Source organism: Neofelis nebulosa, chromosome 1 (genome assembly GCF_028018385.1).
Source record: "Neofelis nebulosa isolate mNeoNeb1 chromosome 1, mNeoNeb1.pri, whole genome shotgun sequence".
Classification (NCBI taxonomy): Eukaryota; Metazoa; Chordata; class Mammalia; order Carnivora; family Felidae; genus Neofelis; species Neofelis nebulosa.
Window position 1 is genome coordinate 11,902,596 of NC_080782.1, and position 26,826 is coordinate 11,929,421.

The window sequence follows — 26,826 nt, forward strand, 5'->3', positions numbered from 1 at the left end:
CTAGTGGAAAGTGACTTCTTTATTCTAATGTCCATATTCCAAACCCAGGGAAGTCTTCAATTGGCTTTGTGTGGGTCACTGACCCCTTGTTGACCAGAAGAGATGAGGGTGCTCTAATGGCCTTGTGATTGTGTCCCCTTTAAGACAACATGGAACCCAGGAGAGGTGGGTGTTCCCTTAAAGGAGCCCAGGCTACCCATCCGAGCGGGTGTCCACTGTAGTGCTGAACCAAGAAAAGACAGATGGAGAGCCATTAACTTGGGGGCCAGAGGACCAGAGCTTCATTCTTGGCTGTACCTACCAAGTGGTTGAAGAAACCTCCCTGGTGGTCTAGTGGTTAGGATTGGGCGCTCTCTCCCAATTGGTTGAATGAGCCAAGGAAAATTGATTGGCCTCTCTTCACTGTCCATTCCCTTCAAAGGAGGGCTCTAGAATAGAGTTGGTGATATAACCCAGGGTTCTAAAATCTTACACTCTTGTCCAATGAGACCTTATATTACAAAGGGTGCTCTGCCTCGCACCTACCTAGGTGTAGATCGTAAAACAACAATGGAAAAGCAAAGTAGAACCATAAAGTAAATGGTCCCATACAATAATTAAACATTGATTAAATTTTTACTATGGGTCAGGCATTGTTGAATGTTTTATGTGGATTATCACGTTTTTGATTTCCATGAATTCTTTCTTATTCTCTGATCCAATTTCAAAGCATCTTGTTATAGCTCTGTGACTCAGTTTCCTCATCTGTAAAAGAGGGATACTAATCTCACCTACTTTGTGAGGTTTTGGTGATGATTAAGTGGGATGATGCACACAAAGCCCTGAGATAATATAATAATCAATCAGCATAATGTATTAATAATCAGTATAATTATCAATCAATAATCAACTGATACATACTGCCAAGATTATTATTAGCTATTCTTCTTCTTGGTTTTCTCTATAGTGGGCATCTGTTCAGTAATCTTTCTCCATCTACCCTTTCTAACCCAAAAATGTGATGTAATTTTCTTTTCTTTTCTTTTCTTTTCTTTTTCTCTTTCTCTTTCTTTTTCTTTTTCTTTTTCTTTTTTTTTGCCTACTGGTATTTCTTTGATTTGATGTGTCCTTCTTTTTTAATTCCTCTGGTCACTTGAGGTTGGAAGTGACAATTAATGCACTCGGGCAGTTTGCCACTGTTAACCACTGTCTACCCGTTTTTGGCTTTGGGCATTTTAAGTTCCTTTTTAATCTTGTTTTTTCTAGGGGCGCCTGGGTGGCGCAGTCGGTTAAACGTCCGACTTCAGCCAGGTCACGATCTCGCGGTCCGTGAGTTCGAGCCCCGCGTCAGGCTCTGGGCTGATGGCTCGGAGCCTGGAGCCTGTTTCCGATTCTGTGTCTCCCTCTCTCTCTGCCCCTCCCCCGTTCATGCTCTGTCTCTGTCTGTCCCAAAAATAAATAAAAAACATTAAAAAAAAAATTAAAAAAAAAAATCTTGTTTTTTCTAACCCATGATGTTTCTCAAAGACTTACACTTAATTGCGTGAGCTTTCTCTTCCTCATCAAATAAAGTGTGAATAACCAAACGTAAAATTCCCAGCATCGTGTCTGGAGCAGAGGGAGGGCTGGATGAGGATTAGCCACACTCCCTTCCTCATCTTATCCTCTTTATCTGAATACATCCCATGATTTCTGGCTCCAGGTAGCCATAAAGAAGCTCCATTCTGAACTGGGCAACTGGTCGAAGCAGGGCGCCTCCTCTCACTTTGTGAACAGGTAGAATTCCAGCAGGGTTTACGTTATGGGCAGAGACAGCGGGTGGAGCTATGTGTAAAAGTCTTCTATCATATGGTGCGGCTTTAAACCGTGGTTGAAGATCGCAGGGGCAGGAGTGAACCAAAGGCTTCTTTGTCGGTGTGTTGTCCAAAAAAGGATAGGTCGTATCAACAACGAGTTCCCAAGAGCTCTTGTCATTGGCGCATCCATTCATTCTGCAAGTTTTCACTGAGCGATTGCAGTGTGCTGGGAGCTGGGGATACCACGGGGCACGAGACAGATGAAGTCCACACTTCCTTGAGTGGCTTGTCCCACTGGTGCAGGGTGAAAGAGCTTTGCCTGCCATTGGGAATTATTTTAGCACCATATATATGTTATGCCAACTTAACAGATCTTCCTAACTCCCTTCTCTATTGCCACCCACCCCTTCAACCCCCCCACCTACCACAGCATAGAGACTGAGAAAGCCAAAAATCATGTTTCCCCAGCTTCCCCTGCGGTCAGGGTCATTAGCTGCTTGACATCATTTTCTACAATGTCCCTTAAGGAGTTGTCTGCTGGGGGCTTCTGGGAAGGGTAATGTAGCTGGTGCTGCCTCTTCCCCTTCTTCCTTCCCTGAATTTGAACACAATGCTTAGAGCCTCAACAGCTTTCATGTCGGAAGGACCGCGAGAGTCACGGGGTCAAGAAGCGGAACCAAGGCAACAATGCCTGCCTCTGGACTTCCTGTGACCTGACACGCTTATTCATTTTAGCCACTGTAATTTAAGTTTGTCGTTAGTCATAGCTGGAAACATTCTTAACTGACACACCGAGATAGCAATCAACGTAACCCTCCTTTACTTTTCCTTTCCTTCTGAAAATGAAATTTCACAAACGTTCCCACACGGAATATTCTTTTAAAAATTTAAATTGCTATTGGGTGGTCGTTACTTAATATTTCTGACACAAACTTCTCCCATTTAGGGATTTTTATGGAGTAGAAAAACAATCCGGCGGCAGAAAGTCCTGTCAAGTTCTGTCAGCTTCAAGTTCAGATTCCAAAGTAGGGCTTGACAATTCCAAGAACCACCGCATGGCTGCTTTCTTGAGCAGAGGCGTGGGGGTGTGCCTCCAACATGGGTGACAAAGCAGGAAGTCTCCTCGAAGCCTCTCGGTGAAAGGGAAGAACACAAATGCCCAGCGAGACACAGACCTCATCATCATCAACTCCCAACCCCACGAGGTTTAATGAAAAACCATGCCAGACACTGCAGGATTATTGTTCCTCATGGAAACTCAACTCGGAAGGCCACGGAAACTCCAAGGGCAGCAACAGCTGGTGTAATGGTAGGAATCCCAATGTCATAGGGCAGGGAGTCAGCAAATTACATCTCACAGGCCAAATGTGGCCCAGCGCCTGTCCTTGTGAGGCTTGTGAGTTGAGCGTGCCTTTTACATTTATAAATGGTTGAAAAGTAACAGAAAGAAGCATAAGATTTTGTGACGTGAACATTATATAAAATTTGAATTTCAGTGTTCCTAAATAAAGTTTTATTGGAAGGCGGCCATGGTCATGTATTTACAAGTTATCTAGGGCTGCGTCCATGACCCAATGGCAGAGCTGAGCAGTGAAGAGTCTGTAGCTCACAAATGCACAAATATTTACTCTGTGGCCCTTTACAGAAAGTTTGCCTGACCCATTACAGAATTTAGGGCCTGAGCAATGACCTATTCCACAAGAAACATCAATAGTGTATCCAATCTCAACCTCATGGGGCGCCTGGGTGGCTCAATCAGTTAAGCATCCGACTTCAGCTGAGGTCATGATCTCAAGGTTCGTGAGTTCAAGCCCCACGTGGGGATCTGTGCTGACAGCCCAGAGCCTGGAGCCTGCTTCAGATCCTGTCGCTGTCTCTCTCTGCCCCTCCCTCCCCTGCTCTCACACTGTCTCTCCCTCTCTCTTTCTCAAATATAAACGTTCAAAAAAAAAAATCTCAACCTCCAGTTAAAGGGTCAAAACAAGGAGGAAAGATTCTCTACAACACAGAAAAGTCTCCTCAGTTTCTTAAGGAATCATGCAGCAAAACAGTATTTAAAAATTATGCCAGTAATATATAATTTTGGAAAATTTAGCAAATGCTGAAAAGTACATAGATCATCTTATCACCCACGATAACAACTATTAATATTTTGGGCTTTGTTCTTCCAATATTTTTCTGTGAATAAATATTTTTTCCTAAAAAACTTGGCTGCACACCCTATATTAGTATTATTTCACTTGCAACTGATAGGAAGCTTATCTTAAGTAGGCTTATGCTAAAAAAGAGTAGGGGGAGGAAGGGGAGTGTTTTGGCCCATGTAACTGCAAGATACAGGAGTATTACTGCTTTGGGCTAAATCTAGAGCTTAATGTAATAAGGCTGTTTCTCCCTCTCTTGTTTCTACTTCCTCCATACACATCTCAATATTGGGAGAGCTTTTTCCTTATAGTGACAAAAGGGCTGCAGATGTCCCCATTATAGTTCTAATCCACACAACAGCAACTCCCTACAGGAGCAAAGAGCATTTCTTTCTCCCCAGAGAAACAAATATGAGACTTTCCAGTGTCATTCAATATTTTTGACACCATGAGTTTTTTTTTTTTATTTGCTGCCTGATACATAATCATTTAGACGCGCCACCCATTTGCAAGCCAACCTGTTCGAGGAAATGCTCATCTCAGAATCGTAATTACAGGATTAGATGAGGTCTGAGAAATCATCCAGTACATTCTATGCCTTTACAGGAAAGAAAACTGAGATGCAGAAAGGATAAGTGATTTCCCATTATCATTCCAGTAATCAATGGTGGGGAGCCAGAGCTAGATAGTTCTAAAGATTGACTCTCTTCCACCAGCTACTCTCTCTTAGATATCACCCCGAAGCAAAATTTGAGGCTAGAAAAGCAGTAACCTAATGGAATGGGCCTGCCCAGGTATCCTGAAGAATAAATGAGTCAGAGAAAAAGAGCACTCTGATTTTCTTCCCTAGCCCTCAGTTTGCTTCTAAAAATGGAAGGTGGAGTGGGGTAGACAAAGCCACAAAGGCTCCAGTTTGTTCCTCTTTAACTAAATATAAAAATATGCTTTGTTGGTGAACCAGAGGTGCAAGCCCAGTAAAACATCCAAAAGTTTTAGAGACTGTGGCTCTCCGTATGTTTTTACTTCACCTTCAAATTATACAGAGAATTTGTTTTTTCATTTGTATGTTCATGTGGCCAGGCTCCTGCTTGCTGTCCCTGCCATCTTAAAAAGCTTAGCAGGCATGAGGGAGGAAGTGCCATCAGAGGAAGGCAAATTTACGGATGAGGACCTCGGAGTGCTCGGAGCCCCTTTGTAGAGGAAGAGAAGGAATCCGTCTGCAGACTGAGTCTGGTGATGAGGAGACCATGGAGACCGTTGAGGAGACCAATGGTGAGCCATTGAAGGCAGGCGTGATTCCTGCACGCTGCATCCTGCAAGCACTCATTCAGTGTCCACCAGACATTGAACGGAAGACCCAGGGGACACAGATCTAGGTCTTAGAGTCAAGTGTGGAGCAAGATGAGGACGTGGGCCGGTAGCTTCTGGCATCCCGGGTGCTGTGGGAACAGCAGGAATGCACAGGAGGGCGGAGCCTCGGTGCTAACTCCTCCAGGTTGGCCTGGAATTGCTTCCCAAAGGAGAACAGCCTGGAGCACGGCTGGGAGAGACCACTGCAGTTAGCCAGGGGACGGGAGAGGGAAAGCCCATGCTTGATCAAAGCCCAGAAGTGGGAAGCAAGCCCAGCTCTATGCAAACTGCCGGCAGGACAGGTGTCCGGAATTTGGGGAAGAGTGAAGCCATCGAATTTGCTAAAAATAAACAAAATAAGGAAACGCTAAGTTCTGGTCTGGACCTACACAAAATTGCGAAGTTCTTTTCCACACACACCACCCCCTCATCTTTCAGTTCCCTTTACAGCTCTCAGCTCTCCTTTATCCTATTAGCCAGCTCTTAGGCTCCCTTGGCACTCTCCTTATCAGCATCTGCTCTTAGAAAGATCCAAGGCTTAGTGATATTAAGGTGTAGATGACTGATAGGATAGCGTTGTGATTTAGTTGATTGGTATCATTTTTACAGTGGACAAAATCCCAGACCAAGGAACACATTTTGAATTGTCTCATTTGCTGAAAAAAGGTCATCCAGAGAATGGAGCTGCCTGCTGGTTGATCTGGGCAATCAGAGGCTCCTCGGGCCCCTCGCACCCAGTGTTTGGAACACGGTTGTCCCACGGTGGGAGCTGTTCCAAGGACAGAGCCTGGAGAGAGCAAGGTGGCGAGAGTACCGTCTGGACCGTATGCGTAGCTGAACCCAATTAAGGCCTCTTTATAAACTTTTAAGATTTGGCAGGTGGGTGCGGAGATCCAATCATGTGGCAGCCGCCCAAGACAAGCCTCACAAGTAAGTTCCCTTGTCTATTAACAGTGCCACCTAGCAGTCTGGAGTGGCCTCCCTCTTCCTCTGGCCTCTCCTTGTCTTCTGTTTCCGGGGTCAGTTTGGGAACTAACAGCAGGAGGTCCCAGCATGGACAGTGTAAAGGCCCCAGTGGGGGAGTCACAGGAGCGTCCAGTGCCCTCTGGACAGCTTCAGGCTCTCCTTCTGCTCCTGCCATGTTGGCATCTCTCTCAAGGACTCTCCTGGCTTCCTAGCCTGGTTGAGCGTTACACCTTGGCTTCCCCATTCCAGCCTTGACCCTCTGGATTTCTCCGCACCGGTTGTGCAATGACAGTTTGGGCCTTGGTTTCACCCTCGTCTCTGTCCTCATAGCATGGACTCACCCTCATGCTGTGCTGGGGGCATCTCGCCAGGGCTGGGGAGGGGGGTGGGGAGCGGCACGTTGCAGGGTAGACCATGTTTCTCCTAGGCTCAGCTCGTTTAGGAAGAAGATCAGATGTGCCTTTCAGGAACTCATTGAGTTCCTGGAAAGTGATTTTTTTGGGGTGTGTGTGTGGGGGGGGTACTTTCCATATGGCCTTGGAGGCTGGGTTCAAATACCAAGTTGCCATTTACTAGCTGAATGACCTAGTGCTAGATACTTAGATACTTTATACCCTCTGTGACTCAGCTCCTTTGTCTGTACATTGGGAATAATAATCATCTATATCTCAAATGGGGGGTTGAATTAATTCATACATAAAGAGCACTGAACAGAGTCCTCCATCAGTGCTCAGTTATCACACATTGCCATGTGTGATCTGCCATCATCAACATCTTCACCACCACCACAAACACCTAGCAACGTCTTCACATTTCCTCTATTGAAGAAACTCATCTAGGGGCGCCTGGGTGGCTCCGTCGGTTAAGCATCCGACTTCGGCTCAGGTCATGATCTCATGGTTTGTGAGTTCGAGCCCCGCATCAGGCTCTGTGCTCACAGCTCGGAGCCTGGAGCCTGCTTCAGATTCTCCCTCTTTCTCTCTCTCTCTCTCTCTCTCTCTCAAAATAAATTAAAAAATATTTGAAAAAAAAATGATCTGGGGTGCTTGGGTGGCTCAGTTGGTTAAGTGTGGAACTCTTGATTTCGTCTTAGGTCATGATCTCATGATTTCGCAGGCCCAAGACCCGCATCAGGCTCTACACTGACAGCGAGGAGCCTGCTTGGGATTCTCTCTGTCTCCTTTCTCTCTGCTCCTCCCCACCCTCTCAAAATCAATAAGCTTAAAAAAAAAAAGAAACTGGCCCCACTTGATTTTGGAATAAAAATTTTTGTACTAATTCGGGGACTCCATGTAAATAAGAAGGAACATATGCTCAGTTACAGTGCAAGAGGGAAGTAGACAGAAGGGTTTCTCAGATTTTAATTTTTATGGATATCAACAATGATGGTGTAATGTTCGCAAAGACAATGAATAGTCAAATAACTTAAATGACTTTCTCCACAGAAGATATACAAATGTCTAATAAGCACATAAAAAGATACTCAGCATCCCTAATCACTTCGTACCCATTAGGATGGCTATTATTAAAAAAAATAGAAAACGACGTATTGGCAAGGATGTGGAGAAATTGGAACCCTATGCATTGTTGGTGGGAGTGTTTTCTGCTGTGGAAAATAGTGTGGCTCTTCTTCAAAAAGTTAAGAATTACCATATAATTCAGCAATTCTACTTCTAGGTGTACACCCAAAAGAATTGAAAGCAGAAACTCATAAATAGGTTATTTGTACACCTATGTTCATAGCAGCATTATTTACAATAGCCAAAATGAGGAAGCAACCCAACTGTCCATTGATGAATGAATAAACAAAGTGTGATCTATCTACCTAAAATGAAATATATAATTCAGCTTTAAAAAGAAGGAAATGCTTTCTTTCTTAAGTTTATTTATTTATTTTGAGAAACAGAGCGAGAAAGAGAGAGAGCACGAGTGGGGGAGGGGCGGGGAGAGAAGGAGAAAGAGAGGAATCCCAAGCAGGCTCCGCACCATCAACAGAGCCCGATGTGGGGCTCAAACCCATGAACCGCAAGATCAGGACCTGAGCTGAAACCAAGAGTCAGACCCTCAAACTGACTGAGCCACCCAGATGCCCTTAAAAAGAAAGAAATTCTGGCATATGCTACAACATGGCTGAATCGTCAAGACATTATTATGCTAAGTGACATAAGCCAGTCACAAAAAGACAAATACTGTGTGATTCCACTTATATGAGGTAGCTAGTGTGGTCACATTCAGAAAGTAGTCAAAGACAGAGAGTAGAATGATGTTTGCTAGGGGCTGGGGATGAAGGAGGAGGAAGAAGGGGGAGTTATGGTTTAATATTTGTGGGGCGTTTTCATTTTGTTTTGTTAAGACATGTAGTAAATCACACATGGGTAGACCAGAAAGCCAAAATCTCTATGTGTAGTCACATCCTTTATTTGGCTCATATTTATATGGTGTTTATTATGGGCCAAGCATTACTCTAAGGGAATTGGACATATTTAATCACTTCATGCCCAAAACAACCTCATGGGGAAGGTACTCCCAGAAGCCCCATTTTATAGGTGAGGAAACTGAGACACCGAAATGTTCAATAATTGTACAAGACCATGTGGCTAGTACACAGGCAAGGCAGGCAGTCTGGCTCCAAGGTCTAGGTCTGTAAGTACAGTACCATTTTAAGAGGCCTCCCGCTCAGCTTTTGGAGTAACAATGAACATTACAGCAAACCACAAAATCCTGACCGTGAATTATTTGAAAGGATTTTGGCTGAGTCCGAACAGCTGTGTTCATAAATATTATCTCATGGGAGGAGGGCAAGGTTACTGGCTAATTTGTTTTGTGGTTAAAGGACTTCAGTAAATTTTATTTTATTATGCCACAAGAAATTAGTTCTGGTATTTTCAGCTTCTAGAATAGACAATTTTACTCATCACTGCTTATAACCTTGTTTAGGTTGTAATTAGGCACAGCAATTTTAAGCCATTTACTTTGTATGAGTAACATGGCTCAGTACACGCAAGTCATGGTTTATGGCTGCAGAAAACTACCCCTCTAAGTTAAAATTTGATTTGGATAAAAGGTTTTTGTTTTTTTTGTTTTTTGTTTTTAAACATGCAGCAGAGTTTGGGAACATTTTTATTATCTTTTGTGAATCATGGGTTGCAGAATGATGGGGTGGTTGAGAGATCAGACCTTGGTTCAACCTCTGCATTAGCATTTACCGAGCCTCAGTTTCCTCATCTGCAAACCGGAGGTAGTAACCTACCGCATGGGGGAGTGTGAGGATTAAGTGAAATAATATGTAAAATAATACATAAAAGGATTATCCAAGTGCCTGGCCTGATGTCAGCTGTCAGTAAATGCCTCGCATTATATTAACTCCTGTTGCTCTTAGAATTTTGCCAGAATTCCCAAAGACCTGTGATCCTTTGCTCTGACATTCAGAAAAGGGGAAAGTGATTCAATTCCTTGACATTGACCTAAGTATACTGGAGCCACCGAAGATTCCAGAGTGTTTTCCAAGTCTTTCTTTAGTTACGGAGCTTGTTTCAAAAGGTGCCAAAACATGCCACACGCAAATCTGTTTCTGTCTGGAATTGTGTATATTGGAGAAAAAGGAAGTGTTCATCAGGGCTTCCATTTTCTTCCCTTTTCTTCCGAGAAAGGGTCCCTCTGAATAGAAAACCAGGGGCAAAAGAACCTTGTTGTGAGCGCCTTTTTATTGTTGAGCTGTTTATTTTTTTCTTTTTGATAACCCAGTTTATCAGAAGATTAATCTTGTCAATAACGCACATATTCCGGCTACTAAGGTGCACTGTGACTTCTGAGTAAGCATAACCGTTCTGCTGACCTAGGGGAAAATAAAGATTTTTAAAAAAATGTGCCCTAAGTAGTGGAAGAGGCCCTGGGCCGACAGCAATATCTGGATTCCAGTCTGGCCCTCCCATGGCCGTGACCCAGCAGCGGGTTCTTGTCTCGGCCAGGGATGGCAATCCTTCTGCACCCTCGTCGTGGAGAGGGAAAAGGCACCTGTCCCTCTCCCCCATCATCGCACGCACCACGTTTCTTTGATTCCCACTCAATGGGCTTTTCGATGTAAAGTGCCAGGGAGGTCGCGGGATCCGTCCAGGTGGAAACCCCAGGACGTCTCCGGAGGAGCAGCGCCGGGAACCCAGGAGCGGCTTCCAGGCTGCGCGCACAGCGCCGGGAGCCCGAAGCTGCCGACGGTAGACCCCGTCTGTGCGCGGAGGCCCCGCCCATCTCCGCCCGAGAGCCCGCCCACCTCCGCCGCGGCCTCCCATTGGCGGCCCCGCGCGTCCGTCGGCCCCCGGGCTCCCCCGGGCGGGAGCGCCGACCGCGGTCCCCACCCCGCGCCTCTCGAGCCAGCCAGCCGCGGGGAAGCGATCCCCGGCGCCGGCGGGCGGCCGCGGCGTCTGACTGACCGACGGAGGAGGCTCCGCGCCCGTCCGCAGCGCGCGGCCGGCATGGCGGCGCCGAGAAGCCCCCAGCGGGTGCGGGCGCGGGAGCGGGAGGGTCCTCGCGCCCCAACGGCAGGTGGGCGCCGGGCCGGGGGCGGGGAGGGGGCCCGCGGGCAGTCCCCCTGCGCGCTGAGGGTTGGAAGGTCCGGGGCGCCCCAGGGCAGGGGGCTGCAGCCTCAAAACACCCCCGGCAGCGTTGGGGCTGCCGTCGGGGACGGGGGTCGCGTCGCGTCTGAATGGGAACGCGCCCTCGGGAGGCAGATCTGTTTGGGTCGAGGCCGCGAGCGACCTGCCGAGGCAGGGAGGGCAGGTTCCTGGGAGGAGGGAGCCCGTCTGGTGGGCTCGAACGGGGTGGGGGGCTCAGGCAGCGGCCGGGGTCGGGCTCTGCCGCCGAGGAGGGGCAGCGTCCCCTTCTAGGTGTCCCCTCTGAGAACTTGATTGTTGTCGGGGTGGCGGGGGAAGTTGACGCGTTTCGCGCTTTGGTGGCGGAGGATGTGGCCCACACCTTCGCAGCAGTCGAGACTTGCTGAACAGCAGAGAAAAGCTGGCTGTTGAACAAAAATGTCACCAAGGACAGGAGCAGCAGCACAGAATGGCCCAGGTCGCGCGCACAAGTCTGGTCGCCGAGGTGGGGGCGCAGTCCCTGTGGCTGGGCGTCTCTGCTCTCTGCGTTGGTAGCTGGGGTAGGAGTGAAGGGTGTTTTCCTTCCCCCGCTTCAGCTGTGCCCTCCAGGCCCCGCTCCGAGGAGGGTGAACGTGGCTGCTTCTCAGTTACGAGCACGTTCCCGTTCCGTGTTTGTCTGGTGGCCCCCGCAGGGGTGGGTGTGAACCTGCCGGCGATTTGGGGGAGTGTGCCGATTCACAAGCGCCGAGTTTGGGCTGCAGATACGGCAGCGTTTATGGGAAGTTGGCAGGTGCCAGTACTGGTTATTGACTGGGGTTCTTGGTCCCAGCAGGAGCTTTTGATTCACACAGCAAGCTGTTGGGTGTGGTGGAAACAGTGCTGTTCTGGGAGTCTGGACATGAGTTCTAGACCTCATTCTGCCCAGGACTGTGTGCCTGGAAGCCACAGCCACTCTGGACTTCCACGGCCTCATGTTGGGGTAGCTGATCCATAAGGCCCCTCCCAGTCTAGAATTCTGTAATTGACTTACCTCCCAGCCTCAAAAGTTTGGAAATTGAACTCACTTTCAACCTTTCTGCACCCTGAATGATAATCGAATTAGCCAAATATTTCCTGTGGGTGTATTCATTTGAACTTTTCGTGATGTGATTTTTTCCTCCCTTTCTCTTTGCCTTACTCTGGGAGAGAGAGAAAGCAAAGCTGGAAATGGAGGTAGGGCTCAGCAGGAGAAAGCTGGTTTGGGAGGCAGAAAGGTGCCTGCTCTGGACTTAACCTAACAATCAGGAATTTTTCCTTCCAATGCATCAAGTTCAAGGTGTGCCAGCACTGGGAACTCAGAATTCTTTCCTCAGCTCCAGCCTGTGGGGACTGTAGTTCCTGTGCACAGTGCAAGAATCTGATTCAAGGATCAGGTTATGGAAAACTTTTTTTCCCCTCCAAAACATAACCACATAACCTCCGAGGACTTAGGAGCATAGTTTCCCTTCTTTACCGGTCATGTTTGGAGGTGAAACTGTTTTCGAGTCCCTTGCCAAAGCTAGGATGGGAGCGAGTTGTTTTTACCTACCCCTCTTTTCGTAAGAGAGAGACCCAGATTCACTTCTGAAATCGTAGCAAATGCTAACAAGTAACACTTGACAATAAAAACTAAATGGACAGCAACCGAAGGAAACTCACGGAAGGAGTAGGGGTGGAAAGCATTTTTTGGTAGCCAGTTTTACTGTTTCTTTTTCACTGGGTATTGAGACTCATGCACTGAACATCTGTGCACCGTATTATGGGAAAGACACTGTCGGAATTGGAATACTAGACAGGGAAGTGGCGCCCAAGATGATTTGGTGCAATGCCCTGAGGCCCCAAGAAGACCCGGGAGGAAGCAGGAAGCAGGGGTGACCCGCCCACTGTAGGAGAAGCTCAAAATCCTTAGCATACCTTTGGCAGTCTGGTGTTTGAAGCGGGGATGTGTGCCCCACGTTTTTCCTGGCTCCTTGTGCCTCTGGCCAGCCTCAGGGTGATTAACTGTTGTGGTTCTTCACAGAAAAGCCTGCAAGTTTTCAACCAGGCCCTCAGGAGCTGCAGGACCCTGTGGTGGTCCCTAGGCGCTCGCCTGGGGTGACAGGAATGCCCAGTGTGGAATGGGGGACCCATCGGCCATGTGCCCTCGTTCCAGCTACACAGAGCGCAGCTCTGCCCCCCGCCCCCGCCTTTCTTGTTTATATGCTGTTCTGAGTAAGATTTTGTTTGTGAAAAAGTCTAATGCTAAACAGAAATTTTAGAAGTAATGGTAATGGCCAATATTTTTGAATTTTCTTGTTATCTTTATTACATGTAAAGAGCTTGGGACGATGCATGGCCCGTAGTAAGCACTGCAAGGTTAGCTTACTCAAAGGTTATTATTATCACTATCTTATGCCATGACGTAGTTGTTATTTTTATCCCTATTTTATTGAAACCAAGTGACGTGCAAACTTATACCAGATTTCCCACTTCCCACCTAGACTTTTCTATTTACAAGATGTGTTCCTCAATACCATGGAATACATTATTCCAAAGCCATTCAAGGATAACTTTATGTACAAAGCAGATGTTTCTGACCCGCTGAATGCTGTCTTTGCCTCATTCCCTTGGACAGTCATAGGTACCACACTCGGTAGACCTGTGAGTCTGTCTGGTGAGCACGTCTGTGTTTAAAGGGAGAGGGGGCAGATCAGAACAGCTAAGGACCAGGCAGCTGGTCCCTGGCAAGAAGAGTTATGAGGATCGGGGTGGGGGGGTGCGTGCACATTCCCTCCTCAACGCAGACTGCGGAGGGTGCTAGGAATTGTGATCTTATTCTAGAGCCAGTGCCTTCCAAGCCTCTGCTCTCAAGGACTTGAACCACGAGCAGAGGGGGTGCTGGCAGTGGCCAGTGGGTGCCCAGGAGGAGATGAGGTCCTTTGTGTGCTAGTTGTAACCTTAAAGAGAACTGTTTCCCTAGGTTGGAGGCTTAGGAAAAACCAAACCAAACCCAAATGCTGCAATTAAAAACATACACAATAGAACTCCTAAAACCAAATGGTCCGTGGTTGGTTTTTTTTTTTTTTGCCAGCCTGTTTGCCCCACTTTTATACTTTTGCATTTCCGTGAGATGGATTAAGTGCCAAGTAAAATGTAAATGTTGGTACCAAGTGTCTTAGCTAAGTAGAAATCTTCGATTGGCACAGTTACACATTTGAAAATGACCTTTCATCTGGCTCCCCGGAGTGGGTGGGCGCCTATGGCACCCCGTGTCGTCCTCGCCAGGGGAACAGTAGGCATTTGAGGTCTCTTTATGGTGCTGGCCACGGAGACACTGCCCATGGATAGTCTTATGTAATCTTTACAGCCACCAGTCTGACGCTCGGAACGGTTACGGAATTTGCTCAAAGTTTCCAGCTAAGAAGCGGTGGCCAGGATTCCAGCCCTGGCAGCTTGGCTCCACCCACAACCGATTCTTAAGCCTCCACCTCTTCTGCTTCCTGAAGCTCGGCTCAGGCTTATACCTGAGAGCGCTCTAGTCTCCGGGTTACATTTCAGCTGTTGGCCATTCAAGCTGGGTTCCCATTTTACACCCTTCTTGTTGCTACACATAACTCACAGGTCTGGGGTGCAGAAGTGAGATTATGACAGGGTCATCATGATCGAGCTAAAACTTGCAACATACGTGGTTGCTGCTTTGTAGCTATTAAAGCCCCTTCACCATCTTGAGCAGAGCGAGTTGGTTATTGGGCTGGTGTATTTGACCTTTGGCTCCGGTCCACTTGATCTTTTGGCAAATATTCAGTTACTTAAAACAACCGTTCTCAGAACTGAGGTGGCACACGCATTTACCGATGTGTAATTAACTTAATGCAAGAACATGAAATGTTATTTCACAATAAATCAACAGAGAAAAGTGTTTTGTTTATGCCCTCGTTTTGCCAGTAATCTCTTGTTCTAGCCCATCTATACCCCATTTTTCTACTTTCTCGTTTAATTGGAACCAGAAGAGACAGGTGGCATCATGTTTAAAATAAGAGGAGGTGTTATGTTCATTTCTAGGAGACTAAGGACTATTCTCTGTTAGTACTGTTGCTGGCATTCTCAAGTAATAAACAAAAATCTCCAAAACTGTAGCACGTAAAGTGCCATGCTCGATAAATCTCTGAATTAAGAATTTAATAGAAAGCCTTTTGCTGTTGATATAACCATGTATCTATGACTTTGAGTCTATGTGGAATTGTGGATGATAGATATAGAGTAATTTAAAATACCGTATTAGCTCTCTCTCTGCTTTCCCTGTAACTGGCTTTGATGAATCTTAGGGTTAGTCTTCTAACACAGGGAATAATAATGTAATTGAAAATTGGTTTCTCAAGAGATCCCCATCTCCCTCCCCCAATTCAGAGAGAAGTGGGATCTGATTCAAAGTCAAGGGTTAACTGTCAAAAAGAGAGAAGCATACTGCCCTCTCTTGTTCCCATTACAGTGGACACGAGCCCCCCACTTTCTCTCCAGGCACGAGACAGCCTCAGTGGGTACAAATGGGATGGACGTGGAGAGGGGATATGGTGGTGGGAGCTCCTCGGGCAGTGGTCTTTGAAAACTTGCATCTCAAGGGGCGCCTGGGTGGCGCAGTCGGTTAAGCGTCCGACTTCAGCCAGGTCACGATCTCGCGGTCCGTGAGTTCGAGCCCCGCATCAGGCTCTGGGCTGATGGCTCGGAGCCTGGAGCCTGTTTCCGATTCTGTGTCTCCCTCTCTCTCTGCCCCTGCCCCGTTCATGCTTTGTCTCTCTCTGTCCCAAAAATAAATAAAAAACGTTGAAAAAAAAAATTAAAAAAAGAAAACTTGCATCTCTAAGTCAGGGCAGAGAGTTCCCAGAGGCTTTGGTCCCCCAAGTTTAGGAGAAGTGAACTAAATTCCTTCTTTCTGGAAAAGAGGGGATTGTTCCCTAAGTCGTAGAATAACACCTGGTACAATGTGGGCATAGTCGTGCACCTGTGACAGGAAGACCTCATCTTTCTCCTGAGGTCTCTAGAGTGGCAGGAAAACTGAGGACTCTGTGTCTTCCAAGTCCTGTGTCCCAGGTCATTAGGACAGGTAGAAATCTTGGAGGAAGCAGGACGGCTGATAGGAAAGGGGAAGTGGGAGAGATGGCGAGCCAGTGCTGGCACGGACTTGATGTAATCAGGCGCCATCTAGATATAAAGGGCTGGATGGCACTGATGCCGGCCTTTTGTCATTTTACTGGGCATTTTAAAAATGAACTTGGAGTTCAACTGTTTGTAGCTAAGGATGAGGTTGGCCCCTTACCTCGAAAAGCAGTTGTAGCCAATGGAATTATTACTAGAAGCGTCGGGTCCCTCAGTTTTGCACCTGAAGCAGCGTAAGACTCGGGTATGTCGATCCTTCTCCTGCAATCTGAGGTAGAGAGAAAAATCACTCAAACCTAGAGAGTTTATGAGATCAGTTTCACCCACAATGTCTCCATTTTGTTTTTTAAATATTTGTTAAACTCACTTTTGTTAAGCCCAGCTGACGGTTGGGATAGAGGGCTGGTACGGCAAATGCTCGTTGACCTGTGCTGTCTTGTTCTTCTCGCTCGACTATTCCAGTGTATTCTCCCATTTATGCCTCATTGATTCATTCATTCAAAATGTGGAGCCGGTAACCTGTGAAGGTACAGCTCTCCTTTTCCCTCCCTCCCCGTTTCCTTCTCAGCCTTCCTTTAAAAAAAAAAATATTCTTGCCATTTTTTTAGAAACTGGTCACCTCCAGGGAAACGCTGGTGTGAGAGTCTGTAGAATCGAGCATGGCTTCTAAGGGTTGGAGTAGTTGCCGATTTGTCACAGTCTCGTGTAACTTCTGTACCTACAGGGCATCTTTCCTATGGTGCAGGTTTTGAGTAATATTTTTTTTTTTTTTAAGGTTTATTTGTGTTAGAGAGTGTTCAAGCGGGGGAGGGGCAGAGGGGGGAGGGACAGGGGGTCCGAAGCAGACTCCACGCTTACAGCCCAGAGCCCAACAAGGGGCTCAAACTCACAGAACCTTGAGATCATGACCTGAGCCGAAGTCAGACGCTCAACCGACTGAGCCACCCAGGCGCCCTGTTTTGAGTGATGCTTTAAGTATAGTTGAACCTCACTTGCTTCACAACTACTTAAAATCCTGTGCCTTGTGCCCCAACGTGACTGTTCCTCCAACATAACCCTGAAACAAGTTAACATGAAGGGCCCTGTGGTGGATGACGGGAAATGGCAGTTAATGGCCTGGCCTCCCTATGCTTGTTCACAGGGGAGGAAACTGAGGTGGACCAGACCATGGGTTCCTGACTCCCTGGTGCCTGTTCGTTCCACTGTCCTCAAGCCATCCCACTAGGTGACCGCTTCACATTCTCATTTCCTGCTTCGTATTTACATGAGTGTAATTAAGGGAACAGAAAACACACTGATGGCTCACTGTTTCTGACATGTGTGTTCCAAGTGGACCACCAAGACAGAGGCCATTAGTTAGGATTAGGTATAGTGGGATAACGGAACGACCCCAAATAAGTGAGTCAAGTTTATTCTTCTCGTGTCACCGCTCGAAGGTGGCCCCCTCTTCCAGGGCCAGAAATGGGCTCCACTTTGCCAGGGGCCCAGCTCCTCCGGGTCATTTCCACGGTGCATGGCTTCCATGACTAGCTACTTCGTGGTCCAAGACGGCCGCTGAACGCCAGTCACCACGCTTACATTCCAGCTGGTGGAGAGGGAGGAGGACAAGGAGTACGCTCCCCTCCGCAGAGCCTTCCGAAAACTGCACATAATGCTTCTTAGAATCCACTCACACAGCTACACCCAGCACCTGGGGAGGAGGAAATGTGGCCTTTATTCAAGTAGCCATGTAGCCGGCTCAAAGTCAGGATTTTATTTCTACGGAGGAAGGGATAACAGATACTGAGGGAAGCTCTCAGTGCCTGTCGTGGAGACGCATGGACTGGATCCTGATTACATGAAATCCTGTTCCTTATTCAACAAATATTTATTAGCCGTCTGCCCGGTGCCTAGGCACCAAGAAAGCAGGGAGAAAACAGACACAATCCCCGTCCTTAAGACGTTTACCTACGTGGGGAGGCAGACACTGATCAGACACAAACACGGTTGTGTAAACCGTGCTAAGTGCTGCGAAGGGAAGAGACTCCGTGTGCTGAGAGAGAGTAACGGGGACTTGAGCAAGCCCGGGGGGAGGGAAAGGGTCAGAGGCTTTGCCACAGGAAGTGACATTGGAGCTGACAGCTGGAGAAAGAGTCGAGTGGAGGGTATTACAGGCAGAAGAAAGCAGGGGCGAAGGCAGGCGGGAGGCAGAGAGGGCTCTCACGGAGGAACTCACAGCCCGTCCTCTTGAGCAAGCGGCAGAGGGGACAGAATGGGGAAGAATCAGGGTCAGACCGCATCGGGCCCCAGAGGAAGGGTGACCGCCGTGGCGTGCCTGCCACAGGGATGTCCTGGGATGTGGAACTTTCAGTGCTAAAACTCGGAGAGTCCCAGGCAGGCCGGGATGCATTGGTCACCCTTGCTGGAGGCCACATTAATAGTCGGGTTCCTTTCATTTTAATTTCAGCACAGTCTCTCTTTCCATAGGCGTAGCTCCGCCATGGAAAAACAACTGACTAGTAAAACTAGCCCCTCCTGTTGGCTGAAAGCAAAGAGGCACAAAACACAAGCAATATGTCTTTTTTTTTTCTCAATGTGTACTTATTTATGTATTTTGGGAGAGAGAGAGCACGCGCAAGTGGGGGAGGGGCTGAGAGGAGAGAGAGAAGCCCAAGCAGGCTCCACACCATCAGCACAGAGCCCACTGCGGGGCTCAAACTCACGAACCTCGCGATCGTGGCCTGAGCCAAGGGTCGGACGCTCACCTGACTACGCCACCCAGGCGCCACATAACACAGGCAACACTTCTTGGGACCAGTGAGACTCTGTCTGGCATGATTTCTCCTAACGGAAATTTTGGAAATTAACCGGCATGTGATAATATATGACTTGAGAAGACGGAGACGGCCGAGGATGGAGGAGGCCCCTACTCCCCAGCGGGTTTCTCAGCGCTGGCAACACATCGGAATCACCTGGGAACTTGACAAAAGACGGGGGGCCTGGGCCTCAGCCCAGTACATCAGGAAATGCACAGGTGGACCCGGGGCAAGGGAGATCCTCCGCCCCGTCCCAGTGCCCCTGAGACTTGGGCGTGCGTGCAGATTGCTGGGGACCTCGCAGAATACAGATGATGCCGCCTGCGGATCTGTATTCCTAAGTGCCCCGGGCGGCAGGGATGTTGCTGGTCCGGAGGCTCTGATGAGTTTGTTTCGAAGGTCTCTTCTGTGGAGAGCAGACCTAAAGGGCCACGTAAAGGTGGAGGGGGCGGTGAAAGGAGAGAGGAAGGAAGACCTGGGGAGGAGAGAGGGGCTCTGCTTTGTGCCTCCGTCCGGGGTGTGCCCACCTCCACTTCTCAGTCCCTAGGGTTTGTGAGTTACATGGTGTGGCTGGTTCCTGGTTCCAGAACTGGTGCCCCATGACTTTTGGCTAGGATGGGGCGAGGGGTGAGGCACGATTACCTCTCTCACACCTCATTTACAGGCTTTTCCAGCTCACTTCACAGATTCGTCTTTCCTACAAGTAAGAAAAGCCAAAATAATAATAAGGGGAGGAGGGAAGGAGGAAGAAGGGGAAAGGAGGAGAAGAGGGAGAGGAAGAAGAAAAGCCAGATTTTTAAATAGGAGCTGACACACCCATTGCACGTAAAAAAGCAAGAAAAACCAAGCAAACAAACAAAAAACACCACTGGCTAAGGAGTGGAAAATGGCTTTGGGAAGGGAAGCCAATTAGAAGGATTAGTAACCACTAGCAACAGAGCCCAAATGGTTCTGATTAATGGAAAAATCACCTCGGGGCAAAAGTGAAGGGTGACTTGTCTGAGTGTACCCATAGGTCTCTCCTGGTCACATTTCGTAAATGATTGGGAGATGAAAGGTCTAAGAGTGAGGGCGCCTGGGTGGCTCAGTCCGTTCCACTCATGTCATGACCTCAGGGCTCCTGAGTTCAAGCCCCTTGTTGGGCTCTGTGCTGACAGCTCGGAGCCCGGAGCCTGCTTTGGATTCGGTCTCCCTCTCTGCTCCTCCCCGACTCGTGCACTGCCTCTCTCTCTCTCTCTCTCCCTCCCCCCCCCCTCTCTCTCTCTCTCCCCCCCCTCTCAAATATAAATAAACCTTAAAAAAATTATAAAGGTCTAAGAGTTGAGAGTGCACCACCAAAGCCCTGGCGGGTTGAGGTGGTGAACCAGATCCAGGAACATGAACTTGCGTGGGGTTACGTGTCTGCTCCTGGTCTAAAAAAGCATGGAGCCTGCACACGTGATCACCCCCTTGCTTCCCTTCCCAGGTCCTGGCCAAACTGAAAGGTGGACACAGGAGTCAGAGATTTTTATTTTTTTTTTTAAATTTTTTTTCAACGTTTTTTATTTATTTTTGGGACAGAGAGAGACAGAGCATGAACGGGGGAGGGGCAGAGAGAGAGGGAGACACAGAATCGGAAACAGGCTCCAGGCTCCGAGCCATCAGCCCAGAGCCTGACGCGGGGCTCGAACTCACGGACCGCGAGATCGTGACCTGGCTGAAGTCGGACGCTTAACCGACTGCGCCACCCAGGCGCCCCAGGAGTCAGAGATTTTTAAAATGTTAGCTCAGGAGGCACCTCGGTGGCTCAGTTGGTTAAGTGCCCAACTTCGGCTCAGGCCATCATCTCATGGTTCATGGGTTCGACCCCCACATCAGGCTCTGGGCTGACAGCTCGGAGCCTGGAGCCTGCTTTGGATTCTGTGTCTCCCTCTCTGCCCCTCCCCTGCTCACACTCCATCTCTCTCAATCTCTCTCTCTCTCTCTCTCTCTCAAAAAAATAAACATTAAAAACACTTTTTTTTTTTTTTTTTTTAAATGTCAGTTCAGTGATAAAACCCACAAGTTCCACTTGTGTGGCCAGATGGGCTTGCTAGCCATGCCCGAGCTGAGCTCACACCTAAAAGGTCAGGCCCGAGGCCCTCTCTGGAAGGTGGAGGAGGGACTGAGCTGAGCAGTATCTCCCAACCTGCCATCAGGCGTGGTGCTTGGGAAGGAGTCAGTCAGGCGAGTGAGGGCTGGGGGCAGAGGGCGGAGCCAGGTCTCCTGGAAAGCACTTCCAGCTGGAAATCTGAAGGACGGTGGGATAAAAGTGCAGATCCCTGCCTCCCCCTTCGAAGGCTGGGGACACTTACTGCAGCAACGGGGCTTTTAGTTGATGGCAGGCTGCTTGTGAGTGGATGGCTTTTTGTTTCTCAGCTGTACGATACTGACTGATACAATCTCAGGCTGGGTGCATTACTTTGAGCGTATCGTCTAGAACAGGGTTCGGCAAAGCACAGTCCATGGGCTGAATCTGGTTCCACTCAGTTTTTACATGGCCTGTGAGCTAAGAATGGTTTTGACTTTTTTTTTTAATGGTTAGAAAGGAAAAAAACTCAATACCACTTCCTCACCTGTAAAACTTACATGAACTTTGGATTTCGGTGTCTGTAAATAAGGTTTTCTTGGAACACAGCCTCACTGTGTATTGTCTAATGGTTGTTTTTCTGTCAGGGCCCATTTGGGTACTTGACACAGAGACCAGATGGCAGGCAAGCCTAAGATACTCTCTGACCCTATACAAGAAAACTGGCCGACCCCTGACCGAGCATGAAGGAGTGGTCATGTTTTTGGATTGTCTCCTGGGTGGTCACGCTCAGGGCATTGCGTCTGTCCTGTGGTCTCCCTTTAAGTGTGGAATGGGTTCGGAGGAGAGTGGCCCGGACGACGAAGAGACCCCTTCGAGCCCGTGTCATACGAGGACTGGTTGAGACAGAGAAGCAGGCACAATGGAAATGATAGCTGCCTTCTACAATTGTTTTTGGATTCTTGGGAGAGAATTGCCCCGGGAAGGCAGTTATGAGGTTAATTGAAAGGGCACTGACCTTGAGTCAGAACCTGTTGGTTCAAGTTCAGACTTCTACTTGCTTTCTCTGGGCTTCAGTTTCTCCACCTCAAAGATGAAGGGGTGCACACGACAGGCCGTCGGATGACCAGGTCTGCAGCAAATTAAGATTCAGCTTTCACCTCAGAGGTGTTTCCAGGCCAGCAGAGGACACAGTCACGAATATGCCTAACTGACCTGCAGTGTAGACAGAGTGCGGCGGCCAGGGACGGGGGTGGGGACAGCACTCTGTCTACACTGCTCTGCAGAGGGACTGGTGTGAATCAGGCCTTGGAGAACAAGTAGAACTCCAGCGCCTTCGCCCAAAGCATTCTGTGATTCTGTGAAAGACTTAAAAGGTGTCGCATAGAAGAGTCATCTGACGTGATCCTCATGACTCCAAGCAATAACGATTCAAGCTGTGGTTACTGGTCTGACCGCACCAGCCTCTTGCTCAGGAACTTTCCCTGCTTTTCAGGTAACACCAGCATCTAAGGGTCTAAAGGCCCTTGCTTCCCTGGCCTTGTGAACTGTTGCCGTACCCGCTGGCCCTCTGCTCTAGCTCACGTGGGACTAGGTCGGGTACCCATGGTACCTCTGCTGATGGAGCCACGTTTCTGAGGAGCATTGCCTGCGTCGTGCCCCAGACACACGAGGAGAGGTCAGCCTTCTGTTTGCAATTGTAACATCAGCTCTTGGCCCAGTGTTCTGCCTGCAGGAGGAGCTTAATCTATATTCATTGACTAACAATAGACTTTGATCAATAAAGAGAGAAATATTCCCGAAAAGAAGATGGTCTCCCACCAATGGAAGTGAGTTCCCACCCCCAGAGGTGGAGGGGAGACCGTCACAGGGACTCAGTGGGAGAGTTTCCATTTGCACTGTGCCTCTGTGGTTACAAGCACACTTTCGTGGCTGGTGTTTGCTTTCACCTAACCGTCTGTTATCACTGATGGTCTTCTCCATTAGAGAGATGTTTCGAGATCCTTGAAGCTCAGTGGTTTGTCTGAGGTCCTACAGCTAGAAAGTGGCAGAGTGAAGACAGAGTCTCTGGCTTGTTTCGCCAGATCAGGGCCAAGGAGAGTGTCTGGGTGGAGGAAGTGATCCTGGAGTGCTGAGATTTTTCTCCAGAGGAGGAGTTACAACTTGCTGGTCCACAGAAGCCTATCCCACCTCCAGCTTTTGTATTTTTATAGCTGGGAGGGTTCAAAATCCCCTACGCATGATTAGAAAATTTAACTTCTCTTTTGAAGTGATGGGTTGCAATTACCACCCCTGAACTTTGCCCTAGTAAATGGAAAAACTCTGGGCTATGACACTGTTACAGACACGCACACACACACCACAGCCCCGTTAGTGTTTGGCAAGGAGCAGTTTCCTGTTGTATTTACTGACGCTCAGTTTAACAGGAGCCTTGGGTAAAAACATGCCCCGTCCCGTGGGGATTGTGCTCCGAGCCTAAGTGGGTTGCATGACAGGGCTACAGCTGAATGTCTCACTGATCATGACTTTCAAGATAAAAACCTTCCCCTTGGTGGCTCTCTTCCTCAGTGATACCGATCTTGCACTCTTTGGTTATAGTTCTTTACTGAGTCGAAGACTGTCATTTCTTAGTTGAGCAGAATTCGTACTGAAATTTACAAAAGCTTACAAAGTCCTTTGACCTCGTACTTGTTAAGAGGATATTTTTTTCTGAATATTTCCTCTGTAACTGAAAACAAAGAGCTAGCCTGTGATTTTTCAAGAAGCAAGACCACTTAAGCGTAGTCCTTTCCACTGCTGTGCTGACTTGTAAAACTTCTCTCCTGGTCTCCCCACGCTCCAGAGACACTTTGCCGACCTCCCGGGATTTGTTCTGTGTGTTTACCCTTGGGCTTACATCCCGCTTAGTTTATTGGTTTGGACTCACGTACATTATGTTGCTTTATTCCCCAGCCTCTTGGTTTCTCACAATTAACCCCAGAGAGAGGTGACCCGCTTGGGGATGGAGGCCTGCCTGCCATGTCTGCATCCAGTTCACAGGCCCTGCTGTTATTCTGAGTCCCTGCAGTGAGACATGCGCCGCCCCCCCCCCCCCCCCCCCACTCCAGATGTGCTGACCGTGGGGTGTGCGGGTCGGGGCTCTGTGGGCCTGGACGAGCCGGCCAGTAGCCTTTCCTGATGGGAGGGCATTGTGCCACCTGACCATGAGCTCCTTCAGGACAGACAGAGCATATGACTTTCACTACCTGCCAGCCTGGGGTGAGAGTTTAGGGGAAGGAAGTATAACCAGGGAAGGGCTAGCAGGAGAAAGGAAGGCCTTCCCTGATCCTCCTGGGTCCATGGCACCATGGGGTTTCTGATCACGCCTCTCTGCAGTACTAACCTTTGGTTAGGATAACCCCGAAGCCACCTTCACTTTTTCAGAGCGGGTGGTGTTCCACAACTCAGCTCAGAAAAGTGTGAAAAGTTTACCAGCGCCTCTGAAACGTCTGTGTCGCTCCCTCTGTCCCTGGGTGGGACGCCCCACCCCTTCACTCCTCTGGCGGCAGAGAGTGGGAGCTGTCCTGGGGCTCTCCGCCCCCCCCCCCCCCCCCCCGACCTCGCCCCAGGCTCCCCTCTGCTCCCTGATCCGGCAGTCTCTCTCAGGCGCTCTCTCCCCTACCTCCTGCTAAATAACCGTAACATGCTATTGATGCACATGGAGGGGCTGTTGAAGTCATTAAATTACATTAGTATCTTTTACCTTGAATGTTTTTTTTTTAGCAAGATGACATTAATACACATATTTCTTCGCTCCCTGTGCTCTCAAATTTCTAAGTTAAATTGCCTTTTAGGTCTTTCGGCTGAGGCCTAATCTCCCCCTCCTGTGGCCCACTGGGTAGCCCCTGATCTGCTTCAGGAGAAAGTCAACAGCCAGATGCGGTTGGCCGTGTGGACGTGTGTGGGGAGAAGGCGCCATGGACTGCTGTACCATGAGTAAGATTGGGAGACAAGTAGAGGCAGGAATGGATGGGCTGTCTGGGCCCAGGAAGTCACTGGAAGTTTCTAGGGCGAAGGAGACACTGAGGAGTTTCCACGAGAAGGAGCCCAGGGCTCCCGGGGGGGAGCTGCCGTGTGCAGAATCACTCTGTTTCCGGCTCTTCAGTGAGTTTTGGTTTTGTTTTCAGGGCTCTTTTTCTTTTTCTTTTTTTCTTTTTGGTTTCCTGTTTTAATGTTTGAATTATTTCGGCTTTGGTACGTTTTAGAGAATGGAAAACATTCTAAGTAGAATTTGACCACAAAAAGGTGGCTTTTTTTTTTTTTTTTTTTTTCTCTTTTCAGTTCTAGTCAGTGGTCTCATCTGCCATATATAGTTTGAGTGATGGCAGATCAGATTTTACGTTCGGATAGCCGCGTCGTTGACTTCAGGAGGCTCTGGTGCAGTTACTGCAGGGTATCCTAGCTACTTAAGTATGACTTCTTCCCACGGTATGGGTTGGGGTCTCTCGTGTGTCTTCGTGCTGAAGACTGGGGGGATGTGTGAGGCCTAATTAATCCACTTTCCAATAGGACAGAAATGCACGGCGGCCTCATTTCAGCCACCAGCCGGGTTGTCCATTCCAAAAGTCCTGAAAAGACACTGTGGGTTTTTTGTCTCTTGACGAACCTGAAACAGGACCGAACCCATAATTCTGACGGTGCTTCTGTTCTCTTCCTCTCCTCTTCGCTTCCTGGAGATTCTTCATCACCAAAACCTGCCCCCATCCCTTGTTTCTGGGAGGTCCTCGTCCTCCTTCCTCTCTGTACTGTGTTCAATGACCAGATCACTGGTGGGGCCTTGCCCTCCTTCCTGTTTGTCGGGGTAAAGCCTCACCCAAGCCCGGGTCCTCTTGGGCAGGGGAGGGGAGGCTGGCTGGGCCAGGGCTGAATCCTCCCTGAATTCTCTCCCTGGGCTGGCGGACGGGGGATTCCCCCGTGAAGATCCTGCCATGAGAGACTTTAATCCCCCCTCAGCGGTATTTGGGGAGATGAGATTTGACTCATGAGATCATCCAAGTCATGTTTGTGATAGTATTTTGCAAGGCACCTCATTTGTGGTATTCTTGCCTATGGCTGTTGCTTTTGAGTTATAAACAGTTGTTGACACGCGCGGGAAAAATTGATTTCAATTCTCTTTTTAAAGAGTCTTAATTCCACTTGCTGCAGCAAAGTTAATTTGAAGACTTACTCAGCTGCACAGTTCACAGGCAGGACAGCCAAGCGATAAGGCACTCAGTGTTGGCATCGCATTGCTCTGTCTTGGGATTCCAGCTTTACCACTTACATATTTAATCTCTGTCTCCCTCGAATCCCCATCTGCAGAATAAGGGCGGTTACAGTAGTAGCGATAAAAATATTGGTCAACACAGACTAGGGACTTAGGCTTTGCCAGGCGGCTTGCTCAGCGCTTCCCTAACATTTCCACCCACGCTTACAACCAGCCACTCCAGAGGCAGGAGCCACTCCGCCCATGCCCTCCTTCCCCTGGCATGTGACTCTGCAGGAGGGATCATGAGGGCCAGCATGGCACTTCCTGTGTCCCAGGCACCGTTGCATTGTGTTTCGATCCCCAGGCGGAGAAACAGAAGCCCAAGAAGTCACCAGTGTAGGAGCAGGGCCGGGATGGGGGTGGGGCAATGTTTGCAGGAGCAAATGAGAGAATTACTTTATTTTTTTTAAGTTTATTGGTTTATTTTGAGAGAGAGTGAGAGCGAGAGAAAGCACACATGTGCGGGGCGTGGGGTGAGGGGGCGGTGTGCAGAGAGAGGGAGAGAGAATCCCAAGCAGGCTGTCTGCTGTCAGCTCAGAGCCGGACACGGGGCTCAAACTCACGAGTCATGAGATCGTGACCTGAGCCTAAACCAAGAGTTGGACGCTTAACGGGCCGAGCCACCCGGGTGACCCAAGAGAACGCCTGGAAAGCCCATAAGGGGCTCTGGCTTATAGCGAAACTCCAACTGTAGCTATTTTAATTATCAATGGAGCCATACTTTTTCC

General features: G+C 48.6%; 1 protein-coding gene across 2 annotated transcripts in view; it reads left to right on the forward strand.

Moving 5' to 3' along the window:
- The first annotated feature begins 6,150 nt into the window (after positions 1-6,150).
- OTULINL (OTU deubiquitinase with linear linkage specificity like) overlaps positions 6,151-26,826 on the forward strand; it is a 34,536-nt gene continuing 13,860 nt past the window's right edge. Inside the window, exon 1 of one of the 2 annotated variants that reach the window (XM_058715981.1) lies at positions 6,151-6,196. In XM_058715981.1, coding sequence (XP_058571964.1) covers positions 6,166-6,196 — 31 coding nt within the window. In that variant the 5' untranslated portion in view covers positions 6,151-6,165. Of the gene's footprint in view, positions 6,197-10,568; positions 10,772-26,826 lie in introns of those variants that run through there. The other variant, XM_058715972.1, reaches the window with a different exon arrangement.